General features: G+C 46.1%; 1 protein-coding gene across 1 annotated transcript in view; it reads left to right on the plus strand.

The window, feature by feature from the left end:
* The window catches only part of PACRG (parkin coregulated), a 503,822-nt gene extending 487,948 nt beyond the window's left edge, over window positions 1-15,874 (plus strand). Inside the window, exon 5 of the mRNA XM_061130166.1 lies at window positions 15,553-15,874. Within this exon, the coding sequence (XP_060986149.1) occupies window positions 15,553-15,713 (161 nt within the window). The 3' untranslated portion in view covers window positions 15,714-15,874. The remainder of the gene's footprint in view (window positions 1-15,552) is intronic.
* The last annotated feature ends 1,232 nt before the right edge of the window (window positions 15,875-17,106 follow it).

The following is a 17,106-nucleotide window of genomic DNA, read 5'->3' on the forward strand; positions in this document are numbered from 1 at the left end:
GGAAGCAAGGGATGGGTGGGTGGTGGGTTGGTGGATGGGTGCCCACAAGCAAAGAGTGTGAAGAAGCTTTTTTAGAAATCTAACCATTATAAATGGCCCTCCTTCTGAAGGTGATAACTAATTCAATTGTTGTTGTTGCTTAATAGCTAAGTCACGTCTGACTCTTTGCAACCCCATGGACTGTAGCCTGCCAGGCTCCTCTGTCCATGGGATTCTCCAGGCAAGAATACTGGAGTGGGTGGCCATGCCCTTCTCCAGGGGATCTTCCTGACCCAGGGATCGAACCTGCGTCTCCTGCACTGGCGGGTGGGTTCTTTACCACTGAGCCACCAGGGAAGCCTGATAATCAATTAAATTACTCGAAGTAATTGACCCTGTGATTTCCTCTACATTTCTTATCACAATCCCTCAGATTCTTTCAATTCCCAGGGTACCACCACCCTGGGTCACCTCTAGAAGTTATAGCAACTCTTTGCAAGCCACTGTTTGCCCTCTGAAAATAGTGCTGGTTGAGGCAAAGGGAGTGAACGCTAGAGATTTAACTCCAGAGATACGTCCACTCCCAGGCTTCCCAGGATGTCAGGAGACTTTGTTTTGTAAAAACCACCCAATAAAAAAGTAGCCTAAGATAAGAACAAACATTCTCGTAAAGGGAAAAAAAAACAAGGACAAATCCACTGCCTCCCCCGTGCAAAAAAAAAAAATAATAATCATTGAAAAATATTAACATTCCTTAGTAATTAGAAAAACACTAATGGAAGTCACTTTAAAGGAACAGTTTATAGATGCTGAATTAGCAAACCAAGTTTTAGTTACAGCATCAGTGCTGTGATAAAGCTCCTGCGTTGCTGGCAACATTATAAATTGTCATAACCTTTGACTTCCAGGTGGCTCAGTGGTAAAGAACCCACCTGCCAATGCAGGAGACGCGGGTTTGATCCCTGGGTCAGGAAGATCCCCTGCAGGAGGGCATGGCAACCCACTCCAGTATTCTTGCCTGGAGAAATCCATGGACAGAGGAGCCTGGTGGGCTACAGTCCATAGGGTTGCAAAGAGTCGGACATGACTGAGCATTCATGCAAGGTCAAGGTCAAAGGTTCTGAAAATCAATATGGAGAGGTGCATATATACCAATAATTGCAAAAGGTTCACGTTATTTGAAGCAGTAAACACACTTCTGAATATTGTTTCAAGGAAATAATAGAAATAAAGGTAAAGACTGAATGCATCATTATCTAAAATTGTGACAATCTGGAAGGAGACAATGTCCTCAGCTAGAGAAGGGGGGCTGCATGCTTTCCACTCCTTCAACCCCGAGTTGTTGAGCTGTCGTTAATGACAATTATATGTCGAATCATCAGTGTTGAAAAGTGCACCCGAGACAAGCGGGTGAAGCCGTGCTCTCCAATGACAATTTGTTTGAACCTCCAGGCCTTTCTTGCACTTTCTGTTCTGCACTGCCTGTCCTTCCCAGGCTGCTTGTTGCAAAGCTAGGTTCTTCTCAGCATTCAGGGGATTAAATTCAGCTTAAACTTAATTTTCTCAGTGAGACCTTCCTGATCACCCGCCCGGGGTGGTCCCTCCCAGTCCCTCTCTGTCACATCTCGTTATTTCATTCCCTGCTGAAACCTCTCATTCTCTCAAGCACTCCTGTTCCACTGTTGGTTTTGTTGTTGTTGAGTCGCCAAGTCGTCTCCGACTCTTTGTGACCCCATGGACTGCAGCACAACAGGCCTCCCTGTCCATCACCAACTCCCAGATCTCACTCAAACTCATGTCCTTTGAGTCGGTGATGCCATCCAACCATCTCATCCTCTGTCGTCCCCTTCTCCTCCCACCTTCAATCTTTCCCAGCATCAGGGACTTTCCCAATGAGTCGGTTCTTCAAATCAGGTGGCCAAAGTATTGGAGTTTCAGCTTCAGTATTCGTCCTTCCAGTGAACATTCAGGACTGATTTCCTTTAGGGTTGATTGGTTTGATCTCCTTGATGTCCAAGGGACTCTCGAGAGTCTTCTTCAGCACCACATTTCAAAAGCATGAATTCTTCAGCACTCTGCCTTCTTTATGGTCCAACTCCATATATCTGTATATGACTACTGGAAAAACCATAGCTTTGACTATTGCAAACCTTTATCGACAGTGATGTCTCTGGTTTTTAATACACAGTCTAGGTTTGTCATAGCTTTCCTTGTAAGGAGCAAGTCCTTGGTTTATTGATGTGTTAATATCTGCAGGAGGACAGGAACCCATCTTTCCGCCCTTCATGTGGGCACCCCTGATCAGGCTCTACCTAGGGAGGTAGGGGACTGAGGGCCACGAGTGAGTATAAGTTTACGCTGTAAATCGTTTGCTTATGAAGTCTTGCGATCGAAAACCTTGGTCGTGATGCAGACAGGGTCCAAGGAATGCATCTAGGCCAGAAGAAACTATGCCTGTAACAGGCACCCCCAGCAGGGCAGATCCATGTGCTCAGTGAGTCCAGACAGCTGACAGTAAACTCACACTCCTGCAGGACTTGGAGACAAAGCAGCTCCCCTCTGCTGCTTGTCTGGAGTGAGCCCTTCTCACAGAAGCAAACGCTTACTGCCTGCTCTTCTGTGGGCTCGTCTTCCTGTCCTACCCAGAAATGAAGTGAAGCAAGGAGAAGTGAAGTGGAAGTCGCTCAGTCGTGTCCAGCTCTTTGCAGCCCTGTGGACTGTGGCCCGCCAGGCTCCTCTGTCCATGGGGTTCTCCAGCCAAGAACACTGGAGTGGGTTGCCATTCCCTTCTCCAGGGGGATCTTCCTGACCCAGGGATCAAACCCAGGTCCTCTGTACTGCAGGCAGATTCTTTACCATCTGAGCCACCAGGGAAGCCCAAGAATACTGCAGTGGGTAGCCTATCCCTTCTCCAGGGGATCTTCTTGACCCAGGAATCAAACCGGGGTCTCCTGCATTGCAGGTGGATTTTTTTTTTTACCATCTGAGTCACCAAGGAAGCCCATCCTACCGGTAGGAGATAAATCATCAACAATCCACTGTGACCTGGAAAGCCAGGTACTGACATCACAAAAACTACAGTGATACAAACTGTCCAAGTTTATCAACAGCTTGTTATTTTCATAAAGACATAACATATGTTCTCCTATTTTATCCTCGAATCTCTCCTCCCAGGTAGGCATTACTACACCTGAATCAGCCAGAGATTCATGAACAGGCTGAGGGCGTGTCCTTGTGCACCCAGCCTCAGCCCCACGGGATGCTCCTGTTTAGTTCCAGTTGGTTCTGTTTGGACTCACCTATGCTTAAAATCCTGATTCAGAGGAAAGTCATCATGTGCACTAAGCTGAGGAATTTTAGAGAAAAATGTAACACAGGCAAATAAACAGTCTTTATTCCAAAGTATCAAAAGTCAGCATATTTTACCTATCAGCATTTCCAACAAGCTTTAGTTTCAGTTCTTGTACAAACCCGATCTAGCTGCCACGACAAATTAAATGGCCACATTTTGTCCCCATGACTTAGAAACCTCTTTTTTTTCTTCCCACGCAGCCAAACTTGGCTTGAACTTTAGCAAAGCCCTGAACGTTTGTAAAAATGGAGTCAGGTGAGGTCAGTGTTTGCAGGTTATGCTCTGCATGAACGCTCCTGGGCAGAGTTGATGTCTCCTGCCACATCTAACTGACTAGTGTAGACACTGATAAAAGTTGAGTCAGAGCTTTGAAAGATACTTCGAGGTGACTCTAAACCGAGACAGTTGTAAAAGGTTTGGAGGCTTTAACCCTTGTCACATATACAGTCGTTAACTCAGTTCAGCCCAGCAGATTGCTTTGATTTTTTCATTAAATATATTATTTTTGCATTAATTGAGCTCATTTGATGAGAAAGACTCCCACTCAGTAAGATTTCCAGTTAATGGCTTGGAAATCTATTAGATTTTGCACCAAATAATTCATCTTCGAATTTTCAAAGAGTAGCTAGCTTAGGCAAGCTGAGATAAATCGTGGATAATCGAGGAACCATCTGATCTGCAGAAACAGCGTGATGTGTTTTTTTCACCGTGAGCACCATTAGTGAGTTTATCTATTTAATTAGTTTCTGCAGCAGAACAAAGAGTACATCAAGGCCATGAAGGTCTTTTATTCGGTGGCTCTGTGCAGCAATTCGTCTAAAACGATTTAAGCAAACTTTGTTGTGGTGGCAATTACCAGCATGGACACGCACAGGCTTCCGAATTCTGAGTTCATGATAAAGATGAAAGTTCTAACAGAGATAATTTGAGAAGTACATCTCCCCCAAATTTATTGCATCTGCTGATAAAACTGGTTAGAAATCTGGATTTCTTTTCTCATTTTTGTACTTTGAATACAAAAAAAAAAATTGAGAACTAAAGATGGGTTGTATCATTAATATTTCTTGGAAATGAAAAATCATGATAACAGCCGTCATTCTGGTCCATTTCCAAGTTTTCGGCATCAGTCTAAAAGCAGTGAAATTATTTCCAATATGTTGCATCACTCATGAAAGCAGGAATCAGTATTTCCAATTTAAATCATTTTTTTCCTGACTGAGAATTATCATGTATTAATAGCTAGGAAAGAAACTATATTAAGCAAAATTTAGATATTCAATGAAATAAGATAATGGCGATTTTTTTTTCATTCTGGAGGAAGAAAATTTTCTCTTCTCAAATTAAAGGGTGACCCAAGTAAGTGAAATGTTAGTCTCTCAATCATGTCCGACTCTTTGCGACCCCACCAGGCTCCTCTGTCCAGGGAATTCTCCAGGCAAGAATACTGGAGTGGGTAGCCATTCCCTTCTCCAGGGGATCTTCTGGGTCTCCCGCATTACAGACGGATTCCGTCTGAGCCACCAGGGAAGCCCAACCCAAGTAAACTCTACTTTAAATCAAGGAGGATTTTGGAGAAGAGATAAGGCTATCTAACTATATAGACCCTGTTAGCACTTATACCCAACCTTCCTGAATCCACATAAATACTATCTCCAGGATAAAAACTCACAAGTTTGTAAATAGTAAATAAAGAATAGGTATTGAGCAAATTGTGGGACTACATATAACATACAATTTATTTAGAACCGAATTTGCTTATATCTGGATTGAGTAAACAGAAAAAGTAATAATTTCTTCATTCATTCATTCATTCATCCCTCTTACAAATATTCAATTTGTATTTGACGCCAACAAAGTTTATAAGTAGTCTGATCCTATCCTTCAAGAGGTGGTAAAATATAGGAAAACTAAGTAACATAAATGACTTCCTAAGGGTTCTAGATTGACATGTTTAGAAGGGCCATGGAGGGATTACTGACCACAGATCTCGGAATTCAAAAGAAAGAAGATTGTGGAGTCAACTTCACAGACTAAGTAAATCCCAAACTAGCCTTGAAAAGAAGTGAGGTTGGACTTACCCAGAAGGGAGAGGGGACAATATTCCTATGGGGAGTTTTCAAAGACATGAGTGAAAATTATACCCACAGGGCCCAGGAAGAAATCCACGTCTTGGTGGAGCAGAAGGTCTTGGGAAGGAGTGAAATATGAGATTGACTTCATAAGGGAGGGTAGAGACAGAGGGCTTGGGGATCAGGCATTTGAATTCGGTCTCTCATACAATGTGGAGGTGTCGGTTATTAATCAGGAGAGAAAGGGACTAGAAATCAATCTGCAGGGTAAATCAGGAAGAGGAGAGTTTGAAAGACCAAGTGGACTATTAGCTACAATCCAGGGTGGGCCAGAGAAGCTCTGCACCTGGGTTTGTTACGGAGACCACTGCCTGTAAGTGGTCTTCACTGCCCACCCTTCACTGCCCACCACAAGCTGAATACAGACAAGGGGAATCTGAGCCCCGATCTGAGCCCCCACACAGGCTCATGCTTCCAGTGAAGTCAACACTTGACCTGAGGGTAGGGCTCAGGGGCTGGGGGTGGGGGAAGCCTCCTGAATGCCTCCACACAGAGGTTCAGTCCGATCAAGTGCTACTACTCAAGAATCCCAAGGTACAGTTTCCTAAAGGAACACTAGAGGCTTCCCTCGTCTTCATGGACCACAGGAACCTTGAAATTTGATTTGTAAACTTCCCCAATATCTGTGGCTTGAATCTGACTTTTTAAAAGGATATCAGAAGACCATCCAGACAGTCATAAAATGTTTCTCCTTTATACCGTCTCACCCTCTTCCTACTCTTCTATAGTTACAGGTTTCCCCACCACCTCTGGTCTGACTACCCAGGTGTCCATCTGCAAGTAGCAAAGGCAGTCTGGACAGTGGTCTTAGGCTGTTTTCCTGCCTCAGGCAGATTAAAGCCTATGATTCCCTTTTCTGAAAGACTATAGAACCAGTACCTACAGGTCTAGAAATAAGTCATAAGTGTTCATAGAGAGGGGAGAGGGAAGGGCCGATGTATCCCAGGATTTTCCCATCATCCTCCTGTATTGTGTTGTTGTTCAGCCACTAAGTCATGCCTCTTTGCGACCATGTGGACTACAGCACGATAGACTCCTCTGTCCTCCACTATCTCCCAGAGTTCGCTCAAATCAGTGTTCATCGAGTCAGTGATGCTATCTAGCCATCTCATCCTCTGCTGCCCCCTTCTCCTTTTGTCTGTATCGCACGGCCCGGAAAACAGTCCTTGACATCAGCCAGCCTTCATTTTGTCTTCCTGCACGTATCTTGGTAAAGGATGTCACTATTTCAAGGGCTTTTATAAGGAAGGAAAGATAGCATAATAGTCTGCAGCATAAAAATGAGGCCAAGATGAACAGTTGGCTGCCCTGAGAAGCATGCATTGATTGCTTGCAGTCAGTAGAGCATCCCCCCTGACGTGTATATTCCCAGAGACCTGCTCTCCAGATGCCATTCCTTCTCTGCAGGGCTGAAATTCTCCTAGAAATAGAAAGACCAAGTTCTGGGTCCCTTGCACGCTGTCTGGGCTGGTGGAGGACGCTTAGACCGCTCTTTCTGGATCTTTCCATCACCTTCTTGTTGTCCCTCTGCAGACACCTCCCACCCCTTCTCCTTCTCAGCACCCCAGCATCGTGTACAGCTTGTATCACTTTCCCAAGTGATTTCACCTCCCTGACCTGAGGTTGCTTCTCTGTGCTGGGATAGGAATAGCATCTAGCTCATCTAGCTATTCTTAGCTCTCAAATGACGTGATGCTAGTATTATTATTGTTGTTATTATTACTCCACCGTGAGATAAGCCAGCAGGAAATAGACTTGGGACAAGAGCTGGACTTAGGACTCTGTTCCTTTTCTATTGGTTATTCATTGAACATTCATTGAATCATGTGGGCCAACAAGAAAAGAGATACACTGCCACTTCACAACTTGGAATTCAGGTTAGTCCAGTGGCGACTGAACCTATAAGTGTAGTTTTCCCAAAGAGGGATAAACTGGTGAACCCACCTGTTTTTCTCAATATAACTTCAAGTCAAAATAGTCATTGATCAGAGATGAATCCAATTTGCCTTTATGTGGCCTTGACCAAATCACTGTCACCTGAACATATATATATATATATATATATAATCAAGCCATACATTTGGTCTTTATTCTAATAAATCAAAATCCATATTTACTTATTGAAGTAGCAGAATGGAATAATTTTTGGTAGTGTGTCAATAAATAATTTGAGTTTTTGACAGTGTTCTCTTTTTAAATGACAACTAACTGTATAAACATTGGTCCCTTGGGATTTTTTTTTTAAGAACTTATGTGAAAGCTGGATTTGGTACTTACGAGTTTGTGGCTTACTTTGAAGGATTATATAGTAGCTTTGTGATTATCTTTTCAGTTGAAATACAATGCATCTATTGAATAACCTTCACTTCTAAAAGCTTGTTCCAAAGTTGTACTGTGGTATTATATAAAGTAAAGTTAGGATGAGCAGAGCTCACCCAAATTCAATCCTTTCTTTCTATAGGGAAGGTAACTGAGATTCAGAGAAATTAAGTAACCTGTCCATAGTTAACCATCTAGTAAGTTATTGGACATTGCAGCTGCTAAGGTTTTGAAAACTTACATTGTAGGTTATTTGCCTTTGAAGTTCAATGTTTTTTTCCCGCTATATCACTATACCCCCAGTGTTATCATTGTTCATTTCCTACAGAACAAATCTACTCTGGGCAATGGCAGTTGCTCAGAAAGGAGTTGACAGTTGTCTGAAGGAGCACTTAAATATTTAATTCATGATTAAGTCGAGATCCGTGGTACCTTCAGTTTCACCAGTGATCAGTGCCCCCCTGAAAACCTTTTCTTGAACTTTCAAGACTATGACGGGCTAGGAACCTCTGGCTTTAGTTACCCAGCTCCTGCGTCAGAAGGAGAGAGAGAGAGACAGACAACCAGCTGGGAATCCAGATCTTGCTTCAAAGCTTTTATCTTCAGAGGAAAGAAATCTTGTGAATTTCATTAATGTCAACAAGATCTGAGGAGATTTGGAGTGTTTAAGCCCTTGGGCGTCTCTAGTATGACATATGCTCTGGTTATTATAAGTTTGTGGTTGCAAAACCATTGCAACTTTGATTCACATCCGCCATGAACCAACACTCTGGAAATATCCATCATATGGTCAGACTTAAGGGTACGTTGAAAACAGTCATTTTCCAAGAGATTATGAAGTCAAGTTATCACTAAGGCGGAAAAAGATGAATCTCCTCAAAGTGACATAGCAAAGCTAAAAAAAAAAAAAAGTGAAAGCATTTCTTTAGGATTCTAGAAGTAGATAAAACGTCTCCCCAAAAGGCTTCTTCTCTTATTCAATGTAGAAAAAATGAATTTTGCCCTGACTTGTCTTGCCCTCTTGCCTTCCACTGCCATTCTCTCATCTCCAGAAAGAATCAGACTAAAATTTACAATTGTTTCCACTGTAATTTTCCAAACCTTATGGGAGAAAGCACTTTTATTCTAAAACAGGTAATGCTATTTCTATAAAGTAAATTGGGTCTAAGCAAACCCCAAATAGGATATTTCTGGCAAAACAAATGTTGACAATTTAATCTAGGTCTTGAAAATCAAAAACTCCTTAAAAAACAAAATATATCTGTGTCTCTTCTCACCCTTCCTTAATTCAAATTAAAAGGCGAAAGATTCAAAGGAACCATAAATTCATAAACATTATGAGCTATCTTTTTTTTTAACATTTACACGATTTTTTTCCATTTATTTTTATTAGTTGGAGGCTAATTACTTTACAATATTGTAGTGGCTTTTGCCATACATTGATATGAATCAGCCATAGATTTACATGTGTTCCCCATCCCGATCCCCTCTCCCACCTCCCTCCCCATCTCATCGCTCTGGGTCATCTCAGTGCACCAGCCCCAAGCACTTGTCTCATGCATCCAACCTGGGCTGGCGATCTGTTTCACCCTTGATAATATACATATTTCGATGCTGTTCTCTCAGATCATCTATCTTTTTAATGATGAGTCATCTTTTTAGTAGATTATCATTTGAAAAATGTTAGTTTTATTCCACTATAACTAACATTTCTGCCTAAATACCAACTAGTGCAAACAAAGAATTACAGTTTGGGGTTATCTCCATTTCATAACTACCAAATCCACTAAACCCCAAGCTGGAAATGTGTTCAGAATCATCCAACAGAACATCTGTGATGGTTCCGCGTCACCAAGAAACATAAGAATAATATTTGCAATAGAGTCCGCACACACGCCCTGCGGACACCTGAACCCAGGCCCCAGGGCTCACCCTCTCTCCAGGGCAGATGGCGTCACGGAGACCCCGACAGAAGGTATGCAGTTTTAGCTGTGGCCAAAGCCATCACTGATTACGGGTCTTAACAGGGAAACCCCCTTTCAATTGGACTTTAAAGCTTTTCAAATAGTTTAGTTCAACATTTGAGAAACCAAAACACAACCCAAAAAGCAAAAAAATGCCTTTTCTGATTCAGAAAGAAATGATTTCGTTTCTTCTGTTAGTACTTTTTAAAAAATTGCGCTCAGCATGGCTTCAGGTTGACTCTGAGAGGCCCCCCGGTCACGACGGTTTCAGAGTGACAGGCAGGGTGGGCACAGCGCCTTCCCCCGCAGACACTCGGCCGGTCCACCGTGTGAGGACATTCACCTGCCCTTCTGCAGGACCAGCGGAAGCGGTGCTGCTCTCCAGATCACGCCTCCTTCTTTTCTTAGTCACGACCAGAGAGGCTAGGTGGTGGTGGTGTTTGGTCACTAAGTCGTGGCCAGCTCTGTGCGACCCCACTGACTGTAAGTCAGCCTTCAGCGTGTTCCTGCCTTCCTGCCAGGCTCCTCCGTCCATGGGATTCTCTGGGCAAGAATACCCGAGTGGGTTACCATTTCCTCCTCCAGGGGATCTTCTCGACCCAGGGATCGAACCGGCGTCTCCAGCGTCTGCTGCTTGGCAGGTGGATTCTTTACCACTGAATCCACTGAGCCACCTGGGAAGCAGAAGGAATAGGTCGAGTTTATCAGTTATTTCATCCATTGGAACAGAATGAGTGATACTTCGGGTATGTCGGATAAGCAGCCTGAAGTAAGCATTTGTGTGCTTCCTACTCCTGATGCCTTAAATAATGCTTTCATTTCCCTCTAGCTTGTGCATTACAGTTCATGTAACAATATCTATACCCTTAAGGGAAGTGGCTCAGTCGTGTCTGACTCTTTGCAACCCCATGGACTGTAGCCCACCGGACTCCCCCATCCGTGGAATTTTCTAGGCAAGAGCACTGCAGTGGGTTGCCATTTCCTTCTCCAGGATATCCTTAAGAGTATTGGTCAAAACACTGGGGTCGGAAAAATCCGAATCTGGACGTGACTCTCCTTGAGCGTCCCATGCCGTCCCGTGCTTCCTTCAGCGGCTCTTCCTGTCCTGGGACTCGGAGCCTCGGGAGCCTGGCCCTCCCTCACAGAGACGCTTTCTCTCAGGACCGTCTCCATGGGGTCTGAGCAGCAGGACAGGGGCCAGCCGCGCGGGGCTCTGGGCTGGGTCCGCAGCCCAGACTCAGTCTGGTGGGCCTGAACGTGACCTGCGGGGACCTCGGCCAGCTCCCCAAAGGCAAGAGCCTCGTCTTTGCCGTCTTGCATGACCCTGCAGGGCCTCGTCCTGCGCTGTCTACAGAGAGCCCATCACCCTTCAGAGTGGCCGGAGCTGCCACCGAGACCAACTCACGAAGACCTCACTCAGGCCACCAGAAGTGTCCCTTTTCCACTTTTTGTCTTTTTTTCCCCCACATTTTCCCTGTAATAGTAGTAACTAAAGAAAAGAAGGAAAGCTTCTACACAGTGTAAACATTGTAAAACTGCTAAGAGACTGTTGCCTCAGAACCCTCCGTGATATGTGTCCGTTGCCTGCCTTGCAGATATGCACCTGTGTGGAAGGTAAATGGGTCTGATGCCTTGGCCGTGGCTTCGGGACGGGAAGGCGTAATGGTCACTTCACAACCACGAGTTCATTCACTGGGCGGGGGGGTGCCCTTGACAGCGGGAAGCCTGGGACACACATACCTGACCAAAACAGCCCCGAGGAAGAGAAAGCATCCAGGTGGGGGGCTGTTTAAACTCGCTTAGGTAGAAAAGGAGGCTGCCCACGCTTAAACATACTGCCTACACAATCCAAAACCACTTCAACGTTCAGAACGACAAGCGTCTTCAAAAATGTTGGATTGTCCAAAACGTTCCTTGGGGTTTTTCTGTACCAGCTTATGGAAAACCCCAAACAAACTTTTTGGCCAACCCGATAATTCCTAACCAAGAGACTTCCAAGCAGTAGGAGCTCGTCTCCGGCACACAAATACCTCCAAGAGGAGAAACGGAATCCCTGGTTCTAGTCTACCTGCGTTGTATTCCTTTAGAAATGCAAAGTCTGGGTTGAACTGTTGTTACAGGTCCTGTTTGTTTAGTTATACATAAAACACATCTTTTCCTTCATCAATGTATCTTTCCAGCTGTCGGACATAAAATAGACTCTTAGCTTCCTGAATTGAAATGTCATCTTCCTAACGAGAAGTGACAATTGTACATAACCATCTGGGTTGTTCTTAAAGCATCCTATTCTCACAAGCGTGTTTTCCTGCGGCGTCGTACGTATTTAAAAAGGTGAGCTCAACCTAATCGCCTCAAACTCAGATTCTCAAAGAAAGTGACTCTAGAGCAGTTCTGAAATGGAGACCGCCCCGCTCACCTACCCCTCGATGTGGCCTGATCCTAAACCATGCCTGGTCATCCCTCCCACACCCAAAGGAAGGGACGGGGCTCCTTTGTTGGGCTTTTTCCTCCCCCAGAGATACACATTCTGCAATCACGGAATATTCCAACTCCAACTCCCTTTCTGAATAAGCAACTGTTATTCTGCTCTGTTCTTTTTATCACTTGGTTTATGCACTGCTGAGAAACAAAAAAGCTACATAGTTTTCTTACTCCTACAGTTACATATTTTTTAAGAAGTAAGAATAGGTCACTATTGAAATAAAGCGCTGCTTGTCAGGATAGCATTCTGGGAGGCAGCGGGACAAACAGGGCGTGTTAAGCTTTCCGTTGTGTGCAGACTTTCCCACCCTTCTCTGCCCCCACCAGGAAAATATGTCTGTCCCGTGATCTATTCAGTCCTTGACCTTTTGACTAACAGGCCAACAAAAGGCACCCTTTATTGGTGATTAATTTACGTGTCTTTGTCCATCGGGAACTGGATCAAGGCTGTCACAACTCAGCACCATCACCAGTTACACTTTCCACGTGCGCCTGGGGCATTTTTGCCAGGGCTCAGCGGGCCGTGCAAACCTGCATCCTGCCAACTGCCCCCTAAGTCCACCTGTTTCGTGAGCAGGGGAGTTCAACAGGAATGTCATCGGGGACGGGACCAGCCCAGACACTGTCGCTGGCCTTCCTTCAGGGCCCCCCTCGGAATCCCGGGAGCCGACCTTGTTCCTCACACACCCCTTCCTCCCGGGTCTCCCTTGTCACACACGTGACCTGTTTCCATTCCTGCTGCACCTTTTTTGGACGGTGTTGCTTTTGCCCTCCTCTCTTTTGGAACTTCTTCCTTAGCATCTTTTGGTCTCCCCTGTAACACACATCACCAACCCCTGCCCAGCACACACACACACACACACACACACACATGCTCCTTCCTCATTCTCTCTTTTCTGTGTGTGCTCAGTCGTGTCTGACTCCTTGCAACCCCATGGACTGTAGTCCTCCAGGTTCCTCTGTCCATGAGATTTTCCAGGCAAGAATATTGGAGTGGGGTGCCATTTCCTCCTCCAGGGCATCTCCTGACCCAGGGATCGAACCTGTGTCTCCTGCATTGGCAGGCAGGTTCTTTACCACAGAGCCACCTGGGAAGCCCCTTCTCTCTTAATCCAACTCAAAACGTCCTCCTGTTGGAAATCCCGCCCCCGCCCCCCCCCACGTGGATGGATACCATGTTCTCCTCGGTGGGAGATCCTGACCGCACCGACTCTCTTCTCAGACCACCTTGTAAATCTTTTTTTGATTTTAAACTATTTAAGTATTTGTCTGTATATATTTTTAAAGTTTACCTTTAGCTGAAAAACATCCAGGCAAGAACTCTTTGTTCAAACATCCTGTCTCTTGTTTATTCTGTACAACCATCATGTATGAATATTTTAGATGATCACCTACTCTGTAAATCAACCTTTAACTTAAATCCAGCTTTCCCCATCACAGCAGAAAGGCTTCCACCATGAGAAGGGCAAAATCCACTTCATTACAATGGTTTTGCAAACCCAGCTGTGTAACTCATAACTTTTCTCTTTCTGAAAATTAGTAGTATTTCTGCCTGCCCTCACCCCCCACCAAACAAAACAAATCAGGAGAACTGTGTCCTTTCTCTGTGTTACAGAAGACAGCGATATTTCTCTAACAAGTTTCTGGGAAAATCAAGCAAAAGAACTGCTTATCTATGCTGTGTGGGATTGTAATTGTTACCTTTATTACTGGTCTGAACCATTACTCCGTCTTTTTTAAAATGTTCAAAATAACTGGGGAAAAACAGCTTTGAAATGCCATTTTCCACCCCCCTCTATTATTTTCACATTCAGGCAAGATAAGCTTTGGGCGCTGTATTGAAATTTGAATAAAATGAACATGCTCATCTGGGAAAGTGCACATTTTCCAGCTGTAGCTGCTCTCCCCACAGTGTCCCCGGTCTGAGCCCTCGTCCTCACCCCCCCAGACTCTCAGCCCAGCCCGTGGCCCTTTGCTTTCATCATGAATCAGGTGGGGTAGCGTCAGCAAAGGCACAAAGATGACTCGCTTACTGGGAGAACAAGCGGTGTGGACACCTTTAGAAATTCGGGTGGGAAATACAACTCACAGGCCCGTCATGACTATTCCTGGGCTTCCCCGGTGGCTCAGATGATAAAGAACCTGCCTGCCAATGCAGGAGGCGCGGATTCGACCCCTGGGTCAGGAAGATCTCCTGAAGGAGAGCATGGCAACCCACTCCAGTATTCTTGCCTGGAGAATCCCATGGACAGAGGAGTCTGGCAGGTTACAGTTCCTGGGGTGGCAAAGAGTCGGACATGACTGAGCAACTAAACAACAATGACTATTATTAGGTGGAATTTCTGTTCTCTGAATGGAAGCAGACCCCCACGCACTTGGGTAACCTCTTAGATGGAACGCGATCAACACTTTGAGACCATGAGACCCAGCCTCCCACCCAGGCCATGGATGGCCAGTCCAGGAACTCCTTCCCGCAGAGTCTGAGAGGCAGCTGAGTGGTCACTTCCAGGCTCAGGGCGGTGAGACTTCGGCCGGGTCCTCCAGGTGCTCCCCCCAACCCCCGGGGCAGGCGGCCTGCGTGGACTTAGACCCCAGCATCAGCAGAGCTCCCACCCCTGTGAAGCCGTGACTGAGGACCAGGATCCAGGCGTTCAGGAAGAGATGAGGAAGAGATGGCAGGCAAGGCCATCTCTGCTCCCAGCGGCACCCCCAGTGATGGGGAGGGACGGGCGTCCCAGCAGAGGCTGAACACCATGGTTGATAAGACCTGGAGGAGATAGCGTGCACCCCGCGGACGCAAGCCCCAGACGTGGGCACGGGCTAAGCCCCTCGCAGCACCGCGTGTCCGTCTGCGACCACGCAGAGCCAGCACCCTCGCCTGACCATTGGCCCTTCCTTCTAAGTAGGCCATCTTGGGCCTTTGCAGAAGTCAGGGTCTGGGAGAATGCTCTTGATGTAATTACCGGGTCTGAGACAGAGAGTCCCTAACTTGTGAGCTGTGGTGTAACCTCAAGTCACCTGGCGCTCGTTTATGCCCTGACGTCTCTAGTTGAGATGACTTTTCATCACCTCACTTTCGTTTACACTCTGTTGACCTTTCATCAGCTCCCTTCTAGTGGGACTTTGTGTTCTGGTCTGTCACCACTCCTGAAACTCTACCGGGATCATGTCAAATGATCCGATGCTAATTGATCCACGTCAATGTCAAACGTTAAATGCTTGCGTCTCGTGGCATAGGCCTTGGAGACCAATGCCTAGACCCATGCATAGGACTTTTTGGGAAAGTGCCGCACAGTAACGGGCCTCTCTATGTGTTTGCATGAACCAGTGAACTCCGGGGACGGCATTGACTACAGCCAGCAGAAGCGGGAGAACGTCGGCGACTTGATCCAGGAGACGCTGGAGGCCTTCGAGCGCTACGGTGGCGAAGATGCCTTCATCAACATCAAGTACATGGTCCCCACCTACGAGTCGTGCTTGCTGAACTAGTGGGGAGGCAGCTGGGCTGGGCGGAGGGGTGCTCCCCGGGGTCCTCCCCGCCACCCGTCTCTGCCGCTGCTGGCATCTCCTTATCCGCGACTTCGGCCGCTCAGCGCTTCCACAGCTGCCCAAATAGCGGCTCACGGGCCCTCGGATTGTTAGCCCTTTGAGAGCAAGTCTTTCCCATACATAAATAGTGCCTGTTTCTTAGATTACAATAGTGTACTGTGCTTATTTGTTCCAGGAGAAGAATCGCTTCTTTATCCAGTTCGGAAAGAAAGCAGGAGTCCGAGTTAAACCTTCGGTTGTATGGACAATAAAACTATGATTTTCGTACGCAATTCAGCAATTGTGTCTGCCTGCCCCGAGGGTGATGTCAGAGGTTGGAAGGGAAACGTTTAGGCCCACTACTTAATAGGTGTTGGTCGTGGACCCGGGAGCCTATTCAGCAGCACCTCCCCAGCAGCTGTGTAGAACAGTGTACTTTGACACATGATAAAACAGTGGGATCTATGCCCCCATTACAGGGGGACAGTTTCTAGCGAGTTCTAAACCTCGGCTATAAACATAACTGATGGTTCTGGCCCATCAGAATCTGCAGGGCTTCCCAGCTTATACTGGGGGAGGGGGGCACAGGGGAGGGGGGTGGGCCGGGTATGAAATGCCACGTGGCACACGTGATTTGTTTAAAACGCTAGCTTGCTTCCTTGTCCCTCATAGTCTGACATCTGCACCCCAGGACCCCGGTGTAATTGACAACATGCTACCCGGCAGGCAGTTTGGGGCCTTTCATCATTTTTGAAGATGACTTAGGTGCATCGTAGTGATTGCCCCTGGGAACAAACCAAGTCCTTTTCCTCTGCAGTTCTCCTCCCGCTGGTGGGTTGGGTGGGTTCCCATAGCACCTCTTGCTGAGTCTGATGGCACTGTTTGGGAATTTTATTTTAAAATAAAAAAAGATTTAAAAAAGATTTTTTAAAAAAGGCATGCACTGCTTCATTCAACTGAGAAAGTGAAAAGGTGCCCAAAGAGAAGCGTAAGTGTAAGGTACCCCAACAAGGGCCTGCAGGGTGCGGGACGCTCAGCTCGGAAAGCTTCGGGGGGAGGGACCCCAATTCGCGCACCTGCAAGCTGCCATGGCTGCCGGCAGTGCAGGCCAGAAGGGTCTCGGTCTGCAGCGAAAGCAGCTCTGGCACAGAAGGGAGGAATTGAAATGTGTCCCCGGGGAAGCGAGCCCTGGCCTCCAGGTGGTTGTCCGTAATTATTGAAGACACAAGTGTCCAGAGGCAAACTCCGAGTTTGAAAACTGGTTCATTATTCATCTTCCTCGGTGCCAGGCTCTGCATATGAAATCTAACATCTGAGTAGCTACCACCTAGTTCCCGAAGCATTTTCTTTCTTT

This window comes from Dama dama, chromosome 26 (assembly GCF_033118175.1).
Source record: "Dama dama isolate Ldn47 chromosome 26, ASM3311817v1, whole genome shotgun sequence".
Taxonomy (NCBI): Eukaryota; Metazoa; Chordata; class Mammalia; order Artiodactyla; family Cervidae; genus Dama; species Dama dama.